At 33.1% G+C, this 20,143-nt stretch overlaps 3 protein-coding genes across 7 annotated transcripts in view; 2 read left to right on the forward strand and 1 right to left on the reverse strand.

The window, feature by feature from the left end:
- LOC123014101 (chaoptin-like) overlaps nucleotides 1–20,143 on the reverse strand; it is a 116,190-nt gene that overhangs the window by 20,692 nt on the left and 75,355 nt on the right. For 3 of the 4 annotated variants that reach the window (XM_044412987.1, XM_044412988.1, XM_044412986.1), the window contains 2 exons: nucleotides 16,365–16,541; nucleotides 1,610–1,757 (listed from right to left, as the gene is read on the reverse strand). In XM_044412987.1, coding sequence (XP_044268922.1) covers nucleotides 1,610–1,757; nucleotides 16,365–16,536 — 320 coding nt within the window. In that variant the 5' untranslated portion in view covers nucleotides 16,537–16,541. Of the gene's footprint in view, nucleotides 1–1,609; nucleotides 1,758–16,364; nucleotides 16,542–18,285; nucleotides 18,414–20,143 lie in introns of those variants that run through there. The other variant, XM_044412989.1, reaches the window with a different exon arrangement.
- Nucleotides 10,714–14,536, forward strand: LOC123014103 (elongation of very long chain fatty acids protein 7-like). The gene is made up of 6 exons (XM_044412992.1): nucleotides 10,714–11,271; nucleotides 13,508–13,549; nucleotides 13,603–13,793; nucleotides 13,841–13,972; nucleotides 14,020–14,259; nucleotides 14,311–14,536. The coding sequence occupies exons 2-6, from the start codon at nucleotides 13,534–13,536 to the stop codon at nucleotides 14,476–14,478; spliced, it is 747 nt and encodes a 248-aa protein (XP_044268927.1). The 5' UTR covers nucleotides 10,714–11,271; nucleotides 13,508–13,533; the 3' UTR covers nucleotides 14,479–14,536.
- On the forward strand, nucleotides 14,680–15,902 carry LOC123014102 (elongation of very long chain fatty acids protein 4-like). 2 transcript variants are annotated; one of them, XM_044412990.1, is made up of 5 exons: nucleotides 14,680–14,964; nucleotides 15,015–15,205; nucleotides 15,257–15,370; nucleotides 15,418–15,660; nucleotides 15,707–15,902. In XM_044412990.1, the coding sequence occupies exons 1-5, from the start codon at nucleotides 14,907–14,909 to the stop codon at nucleotides 15,881–15,883; spliced, it is 783 nt and encodes a 260-aa protein (XP_044268925.1). In that variant the 5' UTR covers nucleotides 14,680–14,906; the 3' UTR covers nucleotides 15,884–15,902. The 2 variants fall into 2 exon arrangements, with proteins under 2 accessions (XP_044268925.1, XP_044268926.1); XM_044412991.1 differs by having other exon boundaries at nucleotides 14,855–14,959.

Consider the following 20,143-nt stretch of genomic DNA (forward strand, 5'->3'; position numbering starts at 1 on the left):
AAACTAGAGAAGATTATTCAATTTTTCAAAATTTGTAATCGAGTTCGTATCGGAATATGTATTATTGATCTATTATATATATATATTATATATATATTACATATTATTATTATATGTTACATACTATACTTTTTCTACGACTACCACAAAAAATTTACTTAAACTAAAAATTAAATTAAATGACAGAAAGCTCATTACAGCCCGTGACTAATAGGACAGTTGCTATTAGCAACGTAACTAATATGCATATTAGTCTCGGTTTGTCAAGATGAAGTCTGCAGCATCTGCAGCAAAAAAACATGGAAAATTCAACAGAAATAAATAGAGTCAAAATGCAAAATTTAAAGTAATTTCGAAATTTTTATAGACAGCATTTTTTTACATTTTTTCTATGTCCCTGGTATCTTAACGTTATATCCCATTTTTTTCTGGAACTCGAGTTCTGAAACACCCTGTATGTTTATTAGTCTGCTACATTTTCTTCTCATTGCATCTATTTAGGTTTGCAATTAACGTGTTTTTATCTAACAGTAGACCGTCAAGATTTTGACATCCAGTCCAAGTTCGGTTAAGAAAAGTTTCCATAAGAATTCAAAGTAGCTCAAATTTTGACAATCAACAAATTTTGATTTGCCTTTATCCATGAAACAACTGTTCCACAGTTTGATTCTTTTTAACACTCCTAACAGGTAACAGGCTTCAAATTGTGATGCTTAAATGCAGCAATAAATCACTTTAACACTAAAACTAATTTTAGTTACATTGTTATACTGGCGTAATTCCAACCACATAGTAATAACCTAATCCCCGTAACAAGAATTTTATAAGACTTTCCGTCTGTTTTATTATGCGAGAAAATTTAATAGGTATGAAACAGTTTTATGCTTGGAGTCGAACTGATGCTGTTAAGCCCGACTATCTAAACTGCTGTCATTCATCATTACATGAACAACGTCGAATCATAGATAGTTTCATATTAAAGCAGAGTTGATCCATAAATCTCCTACCGATAAAATAAATTATGCAAAAAAATACCGGTAGTCACAGCATGCCAACTTTTTCGATTGTCAGATGGACGATTCGCTTTGAATAACAATGAACATGGTGTAATACCATCCTTTTAGACACGCGCAAGAAACGTACTCAGACCATTATAACTATGTATCTTGCGAGCAAGTGCACAGAATACCGATTTTTACCCAATGTCTAATTGTTTCTATAAAACACCAGAATTGATATAGTGTACCATAGGGAAATGTACCAAGACCGATGTTGCCCWCATACAATTGAAATGTCATATTTTTACTTTTCCATTTATTTAATCACTCTCTTGGCTGGTTTTTAATAATAGAAAACGGATATAAAGTTTATCGCATCCGGAGATCATCTCGTATTTCTGCGCCACTAAATAATAAATATCTATCTAGAAAGAGCCATTCATCGTGATTATCTCTTGTGAGACTGCGATTAATCAGGTGCTTTTGACATAATCGTAATTGTCTTGACCTTTCGGTTAAGATAGGCGAGATAACAAAGTGTTTGGTGTTGAGCATCGATTCGCGAGAAATGAGCAGCTGTTAAGTATTCAGTAACAATACAAGGTACTCACCTAAATGCTCGATCCGCCACATGTTGCAAGCGGTTATTGGCCAGGACGAGAGCTTGAACTTGGCATCCTGCCAAACTCTCAGCTTCCAAGCTGACAGTCTTCGATCCCACCACTTCTAGTTGGCTAATGCTTCTTTCTGCAGGTAAATCTGGAACAACCAGAGTGAAAAATTGAGACGAATTGCGAAAATACTGGCATTGTCTTGGTCAATCCTTGAAGTTGCCAAATTCCATTACCAAGAGTCTCATCTCGAGTGTCACTTCAAAGTTCCGAATATTAATTATGGCCGTAACACTTAAGATTGATCTCAAAGTCAGTGATTAAATTAAGGTGTGAATGGCCTCATGCGTTTACTAGGTATATACTTTCCTTGTGATATCGACCCACGAGCTAAGATATTAATCCAATAAAGGAACAACTTTTGACAGCTACCCGGGCTCGAACACATGTTTGAACTTAATCAAAGAAGTTGTCTGAACCGGAGGATAATAGAATTTATTAAACATTTCGGAAAAAATTGTGCCCACAATTGTGGAAGTACACATCGTTGTTTATATTTGATAATCAAATTGATAAAATAATAATAAACGACGTTTACAACATACCCAACAGGCCGGCAATTTTTTCTCTTTATTTAGAACCTGATAGTCATCTTTAAATTAATAGCGACAAGCGGGCTTTTTAATTACGAGTATTTCTATGTCAGACTTGACATGGACTTGACCTTTCGCATTTGAGTTTGGAGAAACTGTTTACACTTTTTCGGCTTTTATACAGAATATTACACATTGTTGTATGATAGTTAGATTAGTAAGCTGCAGTATCTTGTCATGTTTGACGCTCTAAATCTAATGTTACATCTTGTGAAGGCTTACAGGTGTTCAACCACAAACTATGTATGTATGTACGTCATTCGCCTTCAACATCAGACAAGGAATGATAAAACACAGTTTTCAATAAAAATGTTACATGTAGACATAAGCAGATAGTGTTTGCACAATAAATAATCTTACATGGATAAGAAGAAACAGTACATTGAACTGCAACATAATTTTTTGAAAAGTGTCCATAACCAATGTGAAATTTTATCAAAAAATACCATGTGAATTTTACAATTTGTTAACTAAAAAATTACGAATAATTACGAAACAATACGAACAATTTAAATAAGTGTAAAGACTATAAAACGAAATTTTTACTTTACTATACTTCGTGTTTTGTGTGGCTTAATCCTTGTTGTAACTTTAATAAGATGAAATAGCAATTAAAAATTAAAACCTCTGATCCACAATTGACAGTAATAAATCCCATTCCTACCTTAAGCTCACTATTTGTTTTTTAATTAACATTGCAACCTGCATTTGTGCACAAAATTGTGGTCTTATTAATCCATTTTTGACTTGATTAGTGGATCAATTATTAGCCTCGACGTTTGAATTTTTTTAAGTAATTGTTAGCAGGTCTGCTATTTTTATATTGTCATTGACTTTTATTCTTGGAGAAAAGGTCAAATTTAATTTTTATAGAGCTGCATAATGTTTGTAAAAGTGCGCCATTAGAACACTTTTATAATCATCTTAATGAACTGTTAAAGTTTTGAATAGTGTCATCGCCATTTCGGGAACAATGTCATAGTCATTAGTAGGAAATGTAAGTTTGCAGAACGTGATATTATGATAAAAAAAAGAGAAAACTCGTATTGCTCTTACACATCCAAACATCTAATTTATGTTTATCAAGTTTGAAATCCTTCGTTATGTGATTCTGTGCAAAAAGATGCGTTTTGGTTTGCGTCACTCCATTCAAGGAATAATCAGCTCAAAATATTTTTGTAAAATAGAATCATCAGCAGGCGTCGCTTCCTTCCTTTTGTTGTCAATATTTCCCCTCGACGATATTTCACGAAATAGGGTAGCACCTCTATTTATCGGGGCGCGGCGCACCTCGGAAAGCAACAAATCGCGTTCCGGAGGCCACATATTGGAAAGTGCTTTAGCACTCCGGGGAACCGCAGGTCCGAACAAATGAGTGCGGTGGACTCACGCAGCACTGACTAAACACACCTAACCATGTCCGCACGGAATTGATCTGGTGGCGGCAACGGTGGCGGCGGTGGTGAACCCTAATGAATAGAGTACGGCGATACCGTTATGATACGGGGCTCATACCGGAACTGGCAGTATTAATGTCTGATGATATGATGCGATTTGCGCCGAGAATACTCGCCGTTTCCGCCAACATGCATGCATTAGCAGACAATGCTCAAGACAAGATCGAAATGATCGGGGGTAATAGAAATGGCGACAATACGAATACACCTTCGCAATTTACAGCAGAGCCAAATGGTTTGTAGTCAAGGGATGAAATATCTTAGCTTCTTCTCCGCCAAATTAAATTCATGTGGCATTTTTTCAAATACGTGTCAGTTTGAAAGTAAATGTTAAATGGAAAGAAATGAAACAATAATTTATTTAAGCCGGATTGCAAACTTTATAAAGTTTTTTGTATGTAATAAAATATAAACACAAGTTGAATATTTGCAATGTAAACTGAGAAAAGTCAAGAAAATGCCAGCAATGCTGATCCGTTGAGAATAGACGTTTGTGATCCTTATGGAAACATATTCATTCTTTTTTTAATATTCAAAAGTAACTAAAGAAAAAGCATGTTTTTGTTTGTGTTCAAAAGTACACGCAAGAATGTGTATTTAGCTTCTTAATGTGAGCAATAATCGAGACAAGTGTCAGATTTTAAATTTCAGATTAATAAATCCTTATCTTTTATTTTTTAATTTCGATAACCCAACTGGAAAATTTGTCTGCGTAAAAATGTTGAGACTATTATTATTAGTTTTAATCAACCAATTAATTACTATTATTAATTTTGAGTTCTTTATTAGATTCGAGTTTTGTAACACAGTAAACTCGTTCACTTATTCGTTTGGTGAAAAGCAAGATGAATTAAACAATAATGTAAAGGATTTCAACGACGAGATTGCTTTGAATCTTTTTTACCAGTTTCAGAAATTTATATCAAGTTTTAAACTGCGGTGCATTTAGAAGTTTTACAGAGTGAAAAGTTTCTATTTTTACGTTTTATAAAAGTTGCTTTAAGTAAACTTTCCCAAGTTTAAATTTTTGTTTGAAATAGTAGCAAGCGCTTATTTTATTTAAATTTAATACAGACTTCCTAAATTTGATCATTTCTAATTCATCCAGTAAACGTCTTCAAAAGATTTCTAAATATATAGGAGTTTAAAGTTTGTTTCAATACTCTGAAATTACATCATCACACTTGGAGTAATTAAATTGGACTCAACTAGTTATATAAGACTGAAATTTGAAACTAGGAGTGGTGCGTTGGAAGTGCAAGTAAAATCAGGGAAAAATTCATTTCGTCGTTATTGATGTCAGAAAATATGTAACTACTTCTGGTGGCATTAAGCTGAGAAATTATTATCCAGTCCCATGAATTTGACGCTTCGATATTGGACGGATAAGCCGCTTTTATCAGATCACGTCCAGAGATAAATTCTAATATTTCAGTACAATTTCTCCAGGTCTAATAAAGATTCGGATGCGCTATGACAGGCGAAGCCCTTCATAACTCGTTATTGCCTCACTCAAACTTGGAATTAAAATACACAAAAGTGCGTTGATCGCAAACTTTTAAGTGCCATCGGAATGAAATCTGAAGTTGAAAGCAACCTTCTTTAATGTTTTATCAGCTGGCACAAAGTTTATTTTTATTAATAGTGAAGTACGGGATATTCCGGCATCTTCTGTGAATTCCTAAGATTATCTTTCAGAAGTCTTTCGTTTCCGGGAGCTCGCAAACTCAATTCCGAACCTCGAGCCCAACTGTTCTAACTAGTGCACAAAATTCCACTCGACTTTTGCAGAATAACGGAGAAACAAAAGTTTTCCTAATACAGTTGGCGCTTCCCCTGTACAATTACATCTTAATTACGATCCAGCTCAGCTCCGGCATCACGCTGCCTGGAATAGCCGCAATCGACACAATTTTAAACTTTGACCGAGAACGTGACGACCGGAAATTCGAATAACAAGTCTTTAAAACTCATTTAGGCGTGTTGCTATAACCAATAAACCTTTCAAGAATTTTTACCGCGAAAATATCAGGTTACGGTTTCATTTTTGGCGCTCGACATAAAAGCTGTTTATCACCCAAATTTACCAGTGATTTTAAATTTTATATTTTCCAATTTGGCCGATGCTCGGGTACAGACATGTTCATGCGAAATTTATTGCGATATTTCCGGTTGAAGCAAACGTGTTTGCTTTACCGATCGTAATGTACGACGATATCTTCATATAATATGATCTATTAATTCTATCTGACCCGTCGTGGCCATCCCCGGAGTTGGTTTTTTGATCTATGAGCCTGTCGCAATATAAAGGAAACCATTTTTCACCAACTTAATATCGAATTATAATTGTTTTACTTTCCATAAATGAAAATTTATCACCTTGCGGACAGATAAATCTCGCAGCTTGCTTGATCGACTCCCCAAAAAACACACAAGAGGCCTGTTTGATGTATGGCCATCTTACCCACTTTGAATAAAATTTCGATAGAAAAGTCGTTGCTATGTTAAAACAGTTATTGTCATTCGTTAGATGAAATCTCTTGAGCACTGTCAGCGTCTACCTTCATTACAATTATGTGTTTATAAAAATTGACTACTGCAATTAACATTTACTTGTAGGTATCATTGCACTTGTTTCACAAACTATAGTTTCCACAAAATATACAGGGTGAGTCAGTTGTGGTGTATTTCTAAAATTTTCTTGGATGCAACCAAAAAAAAAAGTTCTAGCTTTTATTAGACTTGTAATTAAAAAAAGGAAAAAACTAATCCAAGATTGCATTGTTTTGAGTATTGTAAACTTTGTCTTGACAGTTGTGCTAAGTGTAATTACTAAATTAGTGTTTTTGGTTGCATCTAAGAAAATTTCAGAAAGACCACACACTTGTAGTTACAGCCTATGCTTACAGTCGTCAAATATTTAGTTAGTAAAATCATACGCCAATTTGTAGTAATGTTATTTAAAATTGCTTTATAAAAATTCAATTTAAGAATATGAAAAAATAAAAGGTTTATGGGAATATAACAAGTGCGATTGTTATTTATGAAGTTGTCTAAAAACGCGTGTTCTCTATACTCTCGAGTTTGCCCTTTAGGCAATGTTAAATTTAAAATCATCGTTTAATAAATATTTAGATTTATGCGAGGACGAAATAGCCCATTAAATATTTGATGTTTGTCCTACTATCCGATTTTTATGAGCTCTGTTATTGCCGGATATATGTAGTAGAGCGATTTTCGCTAAAAATTTTATTACACAAGTGAAGAAAAGCTGAACTTCCAGTACACAGCTGTAACAAGAACCGCTTTAAATTTCCTCTAAAATTTGATGGAAAACACAAAATAAAATTATTTTTATTCTTGTATTCAGTTATTTATTTTCATTTTAATATCATAATTGGGTGGAGAGTAAATTTTGTAATAATCCGCAGTTCTGTCGCGTTTGCCCTCGACCATAACAGCAGCTACAAAAATAAATTAATGTGGCACAACTGCGCTTTTTCATCATGTCATAATATCCTTTCGTCCTGAACGAATTTTTTTACGGTGTAGTCGTGACAGATTTTGGTCAGTTAACAAGTGGAGAAAAGCTGTTGAGGTCTAACAGCCCTTGAACTTGTCTCCAACTTTGACCATCATCAAGATGAAAATTTTCCAACTTTCTTATATCAGAAATTTCAAGTTCATGCTGAATATTCGCAAATGCTTGTAATGTAATTATGCTAAAAGATTGTTTATTATTAATAGTAGATGTATTTTTCTCTTAATTTTTGTTTTATATGTGTGGTCGTTTCATTTTTATGAACAATGTTTTAATTAAAACAGGTTAATAAAATGCTGGAAAAACGTGCTTCTTGTAGGAAAGTACAACGTTATTAAAAAAATGCGAATGCCGTCGTAAAGCACAAATTATACAAAAATAACATGGCCAAAATACGATTCCTTGGAGTCTGTTGAAATGAGTGTAGGAGGAACTGCAAGAATTGTGTGCTGTATAAAAGGAAAAAGAGGAATAAATACATAAGTTAGAGTATGCTGGAGGCATGGGATTAAATACATAAAACATGTGGGTGATCACAAAAATGGGAGCAGCAGTAGGTATTTACAAACAAGAAAAATTTATAAGAATATTAAAAATGGTGGAAAAACAAATTAAAGCAAACAAATTTCAATACGAGATCAGTCATAAATTTTAAAATGAATTAATTTTGAATAAATGTAAAGATTAAATTTAAAAAAAATCTTTTGAAGATTTTGGTCTACATTTCTACAGGAAACCAATAGAATACAAAGGTGCATAGTTAACGTATTTGTAAAACAATCAACGGAAATGAATGTCAAATAAAATGTAAAAGTAATGTTATAAATCGAATCTCAAGTATAGGGTAAAACAGGGAGAGATGACGCGGCGGGAGAGACGACGCAGTCCGATAATTCGCTAAATCGGTGCATGTGGCCTTAGTTGCCCAAGTAAGGCACGTGTAGAGGATCTACCCTTGCCGTTCAGGAAAAATCGTGGTAAAAGTGCAATAAATAGTCTTGCAAGATATTTGGTGATATATCGTTGGTTGTACTACAAAAGTTTGCAAGATATTTAGCTTGATCTACGGTTTATTAGAAATTCGCTAAAAGGCGACGTTCTGACGAATGTAGTTTAGAGTTCGGTTATAGTAGAAGCTGCATTCACAAAGCAATTGCCAAATCTCGGAATTTCTTGCAACCTAAACAGGTGTGTCATCTATCCTATGGGTTTGGGATAGATGACGCTTAACGTTTCAGGACAGATGACGTACTTACAATATCCCTGATAGGACACTACGTGCACGCTTAGCAAAAGAAAAATTCATTAAATGTAGGAGTATAGGCGGAGCACCCTTTTTGGGCGAAGATGCAGAAAGGAAGCTGTGTAACCACATTCAAGAATTGCCGGCCTCTGATTTTGCCACAGGTGTCTTCATGTTACGTACACACCTAAAAACTACTGTATGCCTTGTGGGAAGAAGACAATTGCCGAAAATTTACGAGATTGTGTTGAAACCCTATTAGCAATCTCTCCCTCACCCAATGCGTCGTCTCACCCATGGGGTGCGGGAGAGATTGCCAAATTCAGAATTTTGTATTTTATTTTTATTTTTTTATTTTTTTATGAAAAATGTTTGAGACTATTTGGCCGTTGAATTTATGCAATAAAAGTTTAATGCCTAAAGCGTTTGTTATTATGTTAGAACCACGTTCTGTTTAAAAAAAAGTAGATGTTTGGCGCGTTTTTCAAAAGGTGCGTCATCTCTCCCTGTTTTATCCTAGACAAAGGTTGTCGAACTACATATTTTTAAGTACTTTTTGCATCGTAGAGTATTTTAATCGGTTGAATCGTGTTGAACGCAAAATTTTACGTCTAGAAAACCATATAAGTAAATTAACTATTTTTACGATTATACTACGGCTCACCTTCAAAAACTTTCAATAGCATTGAATGAAGTGTAAAGTAAATGTCGTTAATGTTTAATGTTAATTGCTCTCAATTAAAATTAATCCCCGTTTAGTGTAAATCACCTCAAAAGGTTTCTTAAACTGGATATTTTACCGCAAAAATAGTCTTTAGATAATCAAATTAAAAAAATACCATTTTCTTTCAAAAATACAGGAAATCGTTTAACTGATTAAGAAGTAATTGGTAAAATTATCTACCACCGATTATCAAAACTATTCATTTGGAAACAGCATCCTGAAACCTGTCACACCGTGAACATTTCGTTTGGAAAACAGTTCAAAGGATATCACAACAATTGGCGAACGTTTCCATGATTGCGTCAGGAAATGAAAGGTCCTCGTGATAATTTGACAAAAGCCGCCACACTAATGTAAGTGGTAGATAACGGGGATCACTTAATTCTCATCTGTACAAGAAAGAGCTTGTCGGATTTACGGACTGGCTTAGAACGTTAATACATTTTTATTTCTTCGTAGGAAAACCGGATGGGAAGTACAGGTTGATCCTTCCTGACATATTTTAGGGGAGGAATTCTTGAGAAGTTTATAGGATTTATACAAGATTCATTAATTACGAGAGAACGACGTGATTCATAATAAAGAAACTAGGGGCCAAAAAATATGCGAATGGTAATAACTTGTCAAAATTTGTTTTTTTTTTGACAAAATAAGTAACAAAAAGGTATTAATACAACAAGAGTTTTATAGACAATAAAAAAATTGAGGTTGTAGTACTAAGAAGACTAAAAAGAGTTTTTGAAATTATAAAAATAATATTTTTATTTCTATTTTGTATTAGATAATCAGTTTATTACGTCTTTTCACAGAAATATCAAACTTTTTTTTAAATGCCCAAATACGATTCCATAATAGTTAAAAACAGCAAAGCTATCATTTTTTGGAGAAGAAAGTTCAAATCCAAAAATTTTCAAAAAATCTAAATATTTTGAAATCAAATTTAGGTATAGGGAAAGCTGATAAAAAGTCTCTCAAAATCACTTGAGTAATCTAAAAACGCGATAAAAAACATAGGTTTCTAATTAAAATAGTAAAGTTACCCACTTCTAATAAGTATAACAGGAAGTGTCAACATCTTGAAAATAACCCCAGTATGGTTGCGTACAAAATTTTTTGATACCGAGTAAATATTACTGTCAGAACTTGTGGTGTTTAGTCGGAACACCCTGTATAAAACATGATTTTAGTGAAAAAAGCTGGTGCATCAATTTGAATAAAATAAACCATGTAAAGAGAGCAAAACGACGTCAAAACCTAGTCACTGCAGCTTTGTTTCAATCCAACTTGCATAATTGCCGTCCGTTTCGTTTAATTCGAGCCAGTGGCTAAACTGATTGGTGTAGGCATTCAATTAGCCCGTGTAAAAACAGGCGTGTGCCCTTTGTGACGATATGTGGGAGTTTTGCTGATCATGAAAGGGCATTATTTCAGTCCGTTTCCTGCTGTAGATTAGTGGTAAAGGAGCGAGTCGACGAGGGATTGTACAGAAGCGTTGTGCATATGTTCGTGTTTGTAATGGCCATCGTGGTCGGTTTGCGGCCATGCCGAACCGACGAATCCCAATCAAGTGACCTTATGTGCCTCTGTGCAACATACCACGAGGATTCAACGCGTTACATTTACGATTGTGTTGTGCACAGTTTATTGCTTCATTTGAGCAATTGTTTTAGCAACGGTTCAACTGTTCCGTGATGTGTTTCGAGGGTTAATTACGAGTCGTCCAAAGTTTTTTGCTCGGATTGGGGCCAAATTGCGAGAGAAAAAAGCTTTGTGTAATAAAGAAATAAATTTAAAGCTGCAAAATGCGGACGGTGATTGCATCCACAGCGTGGCGGTCACCTCTTGTGAAACGCTTGGCTCAGCGGACGGCACAAAGGAGGTTAACAAGGTGGACACGGAATTTGCTCGTTTGTTCTAAAACAAAATGGACCGATGCCATTAAATTTGGCCATTTATATTTACGAACAAAGAAAAATAAAAGAGTAAAACTTCGTAACTACAAAATACATATTCACATCCCTATATCAGAAATTAATTCTCCTAGGTAGGTAACCAGTATTGTAGCGGCCAAAAACTAAATCCACTAAAACATATAAAAAAATACCTACAGGGTGTGATTCAAAAGTGTCTGATCATCTCTTGGGTGGTGATAAAGGAGTTAAAATTCCCATGATAAAAAATTGTTGAGACCTTTTTTCAAAAGTTTAATTTTGGGTTAAGTTTTTGGCCATTCAGATCATGTTTTCTTGAGTTAAGTTAGCGCAAATAGCATATCTTGCAACATTGAACATAGAGCTGTTGAAAAAAATTACCAACTTGGGTCTTATGGTGCACAAAACATTTAACAAACTAGCAAATTTAACAATAAATTAAATGAGACAACATTGGAAACAAAAGAGCTAAGATGCCTACATAATAAAATGGAAATTGACAGTTCTGTTTTTTCCTCAAAAAAGGCTTAAAAAAAATCTCAATTCATTTTTATTCTTAGCTGAAAGTCTTGTATCACCATTCGAGACACTTTTGAATCACCCTGTATATAAAAAATGTGAGGGAAAGTTAATGTAGATATTTGAAAAAGAAGTTGAGATTTTAGTCAAACAAAATTCAATTTACTTTATTTCTCAACTAAAGTCAAGGACTAGAAGTTGTAAATTTGAAATGTATAAAGAAATTGCATTTCGATTTCCAGTAAGCAAGTGCAAGTGAATTTGTCTTAGAAAAAAATGGCTTTTTTAAAAATCATTTTATTGTTTATTTTTATTCGAAGGTAAATCAAAGTCGAGCTTATTAAATACGCCACGAGTTTTAAGTGTTACATTAATATATACTTGTCAGTTACCTTCGCGACTTTTTAAACAAATTTGTTTTTTAACCGGAATTATACATGTAAGGTAAATTTAAGAAAAATGGTCAAAATATCTAAATTTGCCGTGTAAAATTTTCTGCTTTCTGACACTCAATATGTTTTCCTAATAGATTAAAATTTTGGTGTTGCATGATGATTATGTTCTGTGTGGTCGACCACTAGTATTTTGCATACTTTTATTATTATCGTATATCGTAATAGGAAAAAATGTGATGTCCACAAAATCGTAGCAAAATACGAGCGCTGCAATTGTCACAAAAGCAAATCCTAAATGTTCACATCAACAGTTTGTTTGTTTAACATGTTGATGTTTGTGTATGCTAAAACCAATAGAAAACTAATGTTTGCCATTTGTCCCATTTCCGTTTGGTTGTTATTTGTTATGAATATTACTGCATTTGCTAAATAACCAGAAGAAAACAATTAAATCATCATTTGTGATTTGTTGTTACAAGTCACGAAAAATAAAAAAATATATACCTAGTTAAAATTTAGAAACATATAGGAAAATTGTTGTTCAACGCTATTCGAAAGAATTGCTAAAGACTATTTCTGTATATGCCTTAGTAAATATACCCGAAATCGGATAAAAAGGATAAGTGGTTGACTTCAAGAATCATATAACATCCGGATCAAGATCATCGTTTAAAATAACTGTATAAAATTGAATGTTCCCAAATAAGACTACAGGAGAAGTATAACAAGCCTTGAACGTCCATAACTTAACGTTAGGTATTTTGCAATCCTATTTTTGTTCAAATATAGTATGTATACATAATATGTAGGTAGACATACCAAGTAATTTCAGACAAAGCTAGTTTTATCCTGTAAAATCATCGTATTTCTTTTATGTTTTACTTAATAAAAATTTTAATTTAATTAATTTAATTAGAAAGGATCCACATATTCTGTATTTAGAGAACAATGACTGAAAGATCTCCAGTACAAATCTTTTCAAAACTATATTCTATTTTTTTATTTTGAATTATGAATGCTAATATTATATCCGGTATTACATTACCAACTCATTTAAATTATTTAAATTAACATTTTTTCTCTTTAATTTTGAGTGGAATGCGAAGCAAATTCGAAATTTCACTTCAAATAATTTAAGTTATTAAATCCCAACAAGGGAAATGAATTTCTGGCATAATACGAAATCAAACAAATATCATAAATTGTTTATACGCTTGAATTTAAGGATTGTGCAAACACTCTGTCAAAATTTATAACGAGGACAGCAAATTTTGCGTATAAGTGTCACAGTTTTAACTTCTTATTGACAATGAGTTATTTGGAAATAATGCCATTGTACTCTGACGTCTCAATACATATTTTATCCATCATACATTAAAATTCAACGAATTGAAAACAAAATGTTCAGTCGAAAACTAAACGGATCACATTGCAGAACAGGAGTACATCAATTTTCCAGACATGTTTCAATACGCAGGTAGGAGAATTAAAAAAAAAATGAATCAAAAATATTTAATTATGAAATTCTAGATCCTCGAATCGAAAATTACTTCCTAATGAACTCTCCTTTGCCAGTTATGTTAATACTGGCATTTTACGCAAGTTTTGTATTTAAAATTGGACCGGCCTTAATGAAAAGCAGACAACCAATGAAACTTGAAAGAATAATTATGGTGTACAATTGGGTACAAATCATCTTGAATGGAGTTATTTTTTTATTGGTATTTAACTCTCTTTTGCTATAAAGCAATGTAACAAATTATTCTAGGCGTTGCAAGAGCTACCAAAACTAAACATTTTTTGTTCTCCAATGGATAAATCGAACCACCCTGACGCCCTTGCAATTTTAAATTTACAATACGCTTACACTCTTCTGAAAATTTTTGATCTTTTAGATACAGTAAGTGCAATAAAAAATAAGCAGTTTATTAAAATGTCGAAATTTAGATATTTTTCGTCCTTCGAAAGAAACAGAGTCAAATAACGTTCCTTCACGTTTATCACCATATCATGATGGCAGTATTTTCCTGGATCACATGTAAATTCTTTGTTGGTGGCCAAGTCTACTTTTTAGGTTTAGCGAACCTTTTTGTTCATGTTGTGATGTATTTTTATTATTTTCTAACCTCGTGGGATCCCACGTATAGAAACAGTGTGTTGAAGAAATACATCACGCAACTTCAAATTGTAAGATAAATAGCTTTTTTGTAAAATAATGATCTAATGTGTTTGTTACAGCTTCAACATTGTTTTATTTTTACAGCTTTCGCCTTGCCGTTGTTCAATACAAATTGCTCGTACCCAAAACCGTTATTGTGTGTTTTCCTAACTCAAGCCGCATTAATGATTTATCTCTTCACAAATTTTTACATGAAAGCTTATTCAAATCCTAAGAAAGTTAATTAAAATTCACTCTTTATAGAAAATGTGTGAAACTCCATAAATAAATAATAAGTTATTTGAAGTTGACTCGTTATTATTTTTCAATAAAACAATCTCCACGAATCCAGTTTGTGCTAGTTTTGAACTGCGACAATATGAAGCAGATGTTCCCCAATTGAAGTGACATTTGTTTTTGAAAATATCTAGAAGTTATATCTCTTTCTTATAAATCACAACAATTGAAGTTCACTCTAAATCACAGTGAATTGACATTCACACAAAGCAGTGTTTTTTCATTGAGAAAAGTGTCGTCAAATATTCCTGTGTCATCCACACCAAATGGAATTTGAATTGCAAATCCACATTTTTTCAAAAACAATAGTCACCGTTTTACTAATTAACTGGATTTAACTTTAGAAGTAAACTACGTTCAGACACTCTTATTCATAAAAATGACTTCTATACTTGAACATCTGGTTTCCGGTTATAGCAAATTAGTGCAATGGTCAGGTGAGATTTTAATTAATTTATTCTCAACTCTTAATCACATTAATTTTAAGATACTCGGACCAGGTATTATCCATTTATGGGTTCTCCGATACCACTTATCACACTCTTATCTTTATATTTTTGGTATATATTTGACCACGGTCCAAAGGTGATGAAAAACTCACCTGCTAAGGATATTACAAATATAATGAAACAGTATAATTTGATACAAATATTTTTGAATTGTATTGGAATTGTTTGGGTAAGATTTAAAAAACTGTAAAATCCAAACTTGGTGATCACCATTTTGTAGGGTATTATAATGTGGAACTACACCAGCATTTTATGTACTCCAATTACTGAAAATATACTAATCTTTCCACATTATATGTATTTTCTCCTAAAAGCAATGGATCTCGTTGACACTGTACCACATCATAACATAGTAAACCAATTTCTACTATACAATTTTAGGTATTTTTTGTACTACGTAAAAAATTCAACCAAATCACATTTCTTCATTTATATCACCACGTTATAATGGTGATCGGATCTTGGATCACTTGTAACTATTTTCCCGGAGGCCAGTTATACTTTCTAGGATTTATTAATTCATTCGTCCATGCAGTCATGTACTTATATTATTATCTAACTTTGGTAGATCCATCATATAAGAAGAGTATTTGGTGGAAAAAGCATCTAACTCAGATACAAATTGTAAGAATAGTTAAACTGAATGATTTGAAAAAATTAGAATTTTTAGGCTCAACACTGTACAATATTTGTTACATTTCTGATACCCCTTCTCAATCCTGAGTGTTCTTACCCAAAGTGGATATTATTATCATACTTGCCAGCATGTGGTCTCATGATTTACCTGTTCACCGACTTCTACGTCAAGGCTTACGTGAAGAAGAAGCCAGCAAAGCGGAATAAATGATCAATAAATGTTAGAATAATTTGTTTATGTTACTGTTCATTATAAAAAACAAAAATGACAAACGGAAAAATATTTAATAAAAATCTATAAACTGATGATCATTGATATCACGAGCTAATTGCATATTTATTTAACGGAAAAATTATTGCTTATCCATTGTCAATTGGCTTTAGAAGTTTTGGCTTTCGAGTGAAAAAGTAGGCATTAATCAAATCAAGGAATTGAATAAAATATTACACATTAACAAATTAGTTCTGAAATTTTCTAACAAGCACTTGATAAATGTAATTTTATCGAAACTGCGACGATATATCACAAAAATAACGGGTGTTTGATTATGAACGAACCATCGTGTTGAAAGTTATTAATGTGATATTTGACACCTCGCCAGCGTATTAAAAATTGTCTAACACTTGTTACAATTATCTCTAAAATTATGCTTAAAACACTTAATTGATAACATAAGCGTCGCATTACTTACTTGGAAATTTATAAAAGGGGATCGACAAGCATGTGATGGTGTGAATATTTTTAAGGCTTGGGTCATACTGGTCCGAAGTGCACGTACACATGGAGTTGAAGTCGCAGTTATTTGACTGAAGAGCGTAAATTCGAACCAAGTGGACTATTAAAGTTGCCCATATCAGAAGCATTGTATCTGGAAAGGAAACAATATTGTTTTATTAAGTGTATGGAGAATTGTCACGGTGTTATGCTGGAGCTGACGGAAATGGATTGCTCTCAAATTAAATTCTGGATGAAACTTGTGATGTTGTCGTCTTCATCTTTTTAGTTTCACCTATTCATGTCATGTATTATGTATAGTAACGTTTTCGGGCTAAAAGGGAAGCCCCAGGAACTTTGATTAGATATATTACAATCATAACGAGAGATGTAACTTTTCCCTTGTTTACAAATTTAAACATAAAACTATTTTTATAAATTGGAGTGAAAATTGTCCAATTATGATTAAATTTACGACGATTTGAAATATTTAACTATTCAAAGTTGTTATCATAAATCTATTATTAATAATATTTTATAAAATTACCAGTTAAATACGAAACAATTAAAACAACCCACACAAAATAGTCAGAATATAAGGTTTAGGTAATGTTCTACAACAATAGTGGGAATTTGAATTAAATAGTAAGTGCGTTAACGAAGTTTTACACTACACATTGAAAGTGAAAAATTTTGCACCAAAGATTTTTTACCTCTAATGAAACTGAGGAAACTTTAAGAACATTTATCGTCTTTCACAGCACACACAAACCCTAAAATGAGTAAGTATCTAATAATATACGTCGAGGACAAACTTACATATTTAGATCTAGGTGATTATGTCAGTAAATGAGTTTACGAACTTAATTAATTGTAAATTTGCCAACCAAATGGCGTAAAAAATTTATAGTTGTAAACCTTTTGCATTTCCATATCTTGAGAAAAATGAGGTAAGTCAGGTCTTATTACTGTTATTAGCTGATATTGAAGGTGGCAGATTAATTAAAACATAATAAAATCCACGCAGAAAGAAAGATTTTTATTTGAATCTAATATTTCATTTCTTTTGTACTTCAACTAACAAAGTCATTTTATTGTTGAGAATTTAAAAAGTTCTTTTGAAATAAAAGAGTAGAAACGAGTTTGGGTCTAACAAGAAAAAACATATATTTCCATAAAAAGCCGCCCTAATTATTAATGTAGACCATTTTAATTTTCTTCTGCGGGCTTGTTTGGGTTAAGAACATAAATTCATTAACATTTCGTTGTCAAAGTTTGTAGAGGAGCGTGCGATTCAAGTTTAATTTTCCAGAGACTCACTTAAAGTCATGTTTCTTTTTTGTTGTGCACTTAGCATATTAAAGTGTTAAGTACTTTTCAGCAATCAGAACAGAAAGAGGCAGAAAACAGATAAAGGGATTATACAATGAAGAAGAGTGAAATGTATAATATGTTCCACTCATCAGCTAATGTTGCCCCAGAGACGCGGTTCAATTCTCGAAACACTTGTGCCTTCTGAAGCTTTACTGCACACTTACATGCTACTTTCTAGAATCATCAGTTTATCTTAATGTGTTCCAATTAGAGCAAAAGGGGAATTATCAGAGGTTAAACTCCTTGACAGATGAATGTTTAAACTTTGCTTTAGAGACGCGGCGCTCTGAGGTAAATTTTTATTAAAATTGGGGTCGAGAGCACGACGCAGGGCCCAGAGAGTCGTTTTAAGGACGATTCAATCTGTCAACCAGTAGACCTGGAATTTTTGTAACATTTCCCTGGTCTAAACGCGATTTTAGATGAAGCTTTCCTCTTGTAATGCACTTCATTCTATTCGAAGGAAAGAGGATTCACCATCTTCGCATCTGCAGAATATGCACGGAATTTCTTTTGTGACATACCTGATGTGACATGTTATATTTGTGGCGTTTATCTCGTTCCAGAGTTGCAGGTGCACGTTTGCAATAAGAAAAAACCCGTCGCGGAAATATTTCACTCAAAATTTCCCGTTTATCTAACAAGAATTCAGTTTGATATTCATTTTATGCGACACATAAAACACTGCTTGGGGGCCCGTTAGCAATTTTCCACACTGCCACTATATGCAAAATGTCATCCGGGGAGAGCACCTCTTGGAAACGCCATCGAGCCACTCCTTCACGAGGAGCCTAAAAGTGTATTGGATGAGAGGTCGTTGCAATAAGGAGTCTAACATCTTCGCTACAATACATCCTACAATCAAGTATCGAATTCTTAAGAGCGAGTGCTTCTCTATAATAAAGACGGAGTAGCTAGAGCACTAACTCTTTATATCCACCAGATACAAGTGCCACAAGTACTCAGCCGCCATGTATTATCTCGTACTTGATGTTATCGCCGCGTCAATGTATAAAGCAAAAAGACGAACAAAAAAGTTTCAAGGACTGGGTCTCAGACTTATACAGTCGCGGCCCTTAAAAACTAAGACATTCACTTTTGGTATACTATTTGCTATTTTAAAAATTTGTAAAGTGTAAATTAGGTTTTCTTCTAGGATGACAATGTCAATTTCAATTTTTCGGATTCGGATGGTGCTGCAATAAAATATTAGTTATTTCTGTCTACAAACTTGAAGTTCATTGTTTTGAAGTAATGTTTTCTATTCTACGACACCGACTCGTAATTATTTGAATGACATTTTAGAATTTTCAGTTTCAGGCCTCTTTACAATGCAAAATTTTGGATTTGTCAAATTGTCTTAGTTTTCAACGGCCGCGACTGTAGATATAGATACCAGAATGGCAAATATATGGGGGCGCAAAACGAATTAGGAAATTAGAATTGCATATTTAGAATTTCAATAATATTGAGTTTCAAAACTGAAATTTTGTTTCTGAACATTCGAATTTTAATGTTCTATGGGTCGGTTATAGAAAGCTAATTAAAAATTAATTCGTTGTTAAAAGTTAATACACGATTAACTCGTGAACCTGAGCACCTGGTTGGTTCAATTTGGTCACGTGATCAGTTAATCTGACGTTTGATTGCAATTAACCTTATGACGCTTCTATAAACCGACCCTAAGAGTATACAAGGTGATTCACGAGGAATAATGAGCCTACCAAATTCTAAATTCTCAATGCAACCACCATTACTCTTCGCATGTTATTTTGCGACAACTGTAATGTTGAGTGCATCGAAAATTTGGTCAGGCTCATTATTCTTCGTGAATCACAGGTGCGCCAGAACTCGCGCCCCAGAGGAAAATGCCATATAAAGTAAGATACCAGGAACATGGAAAAAATGTTAAAAAAATTTTATCTATAAAAATTTCGAAGTTATGAGGGTTTAGAGTTTGCACTTTGACTCTATTTATTTCTGTTAGAAAAATAATTTTCCAAGTTTTTTTGCTATAGGCTATTAAAAGAGGAAACAAGGAAGCTGTAGCCTAATTTGTAACTCTGTTCAATGTTATTTGTGGCTTTTATTGGCAAAATGTTTGTACCTTTACTAAATAATTGTAAAAAAACATATACAAGATCATCAGTATCATTAAATAGACATAAAAAAATGTCAAATATCAAAAAATAAATATCAAAATTTTTTGACAGATAGAATTTTTTAAACATTTTTTTCATTTTTATAGTAGGTATCTTATCTTACTTGAAATTTTTCTCTGGGGCGCGAGTTCTGGCGCACTCTGTATATACATAGATACCTATAATAGTACATTTAATTGCAAACAAATTTTAATGCCAACTTTATAAATCTTAAATATGG

Source organism: Tribolium madens, unplaced genomic scaffold, assembly GCF_015345945.1.
Source record: "Tribolium madens isolate multiple individuals breed KSU strain unplaced genomic scaffold, Tmad_KSU_1.1 Scaffold_97;HRSCAF=244;Tcas5.2_LG3a, whole genome shotgun sequence".
Taxonomy (NCBI): domain Eukaryota; kingdom Metazoa; phylum Arthropoda; class Insecta; order Coleoptera; family Tenebrionidae; genus Tribolium; species Tribolium madens.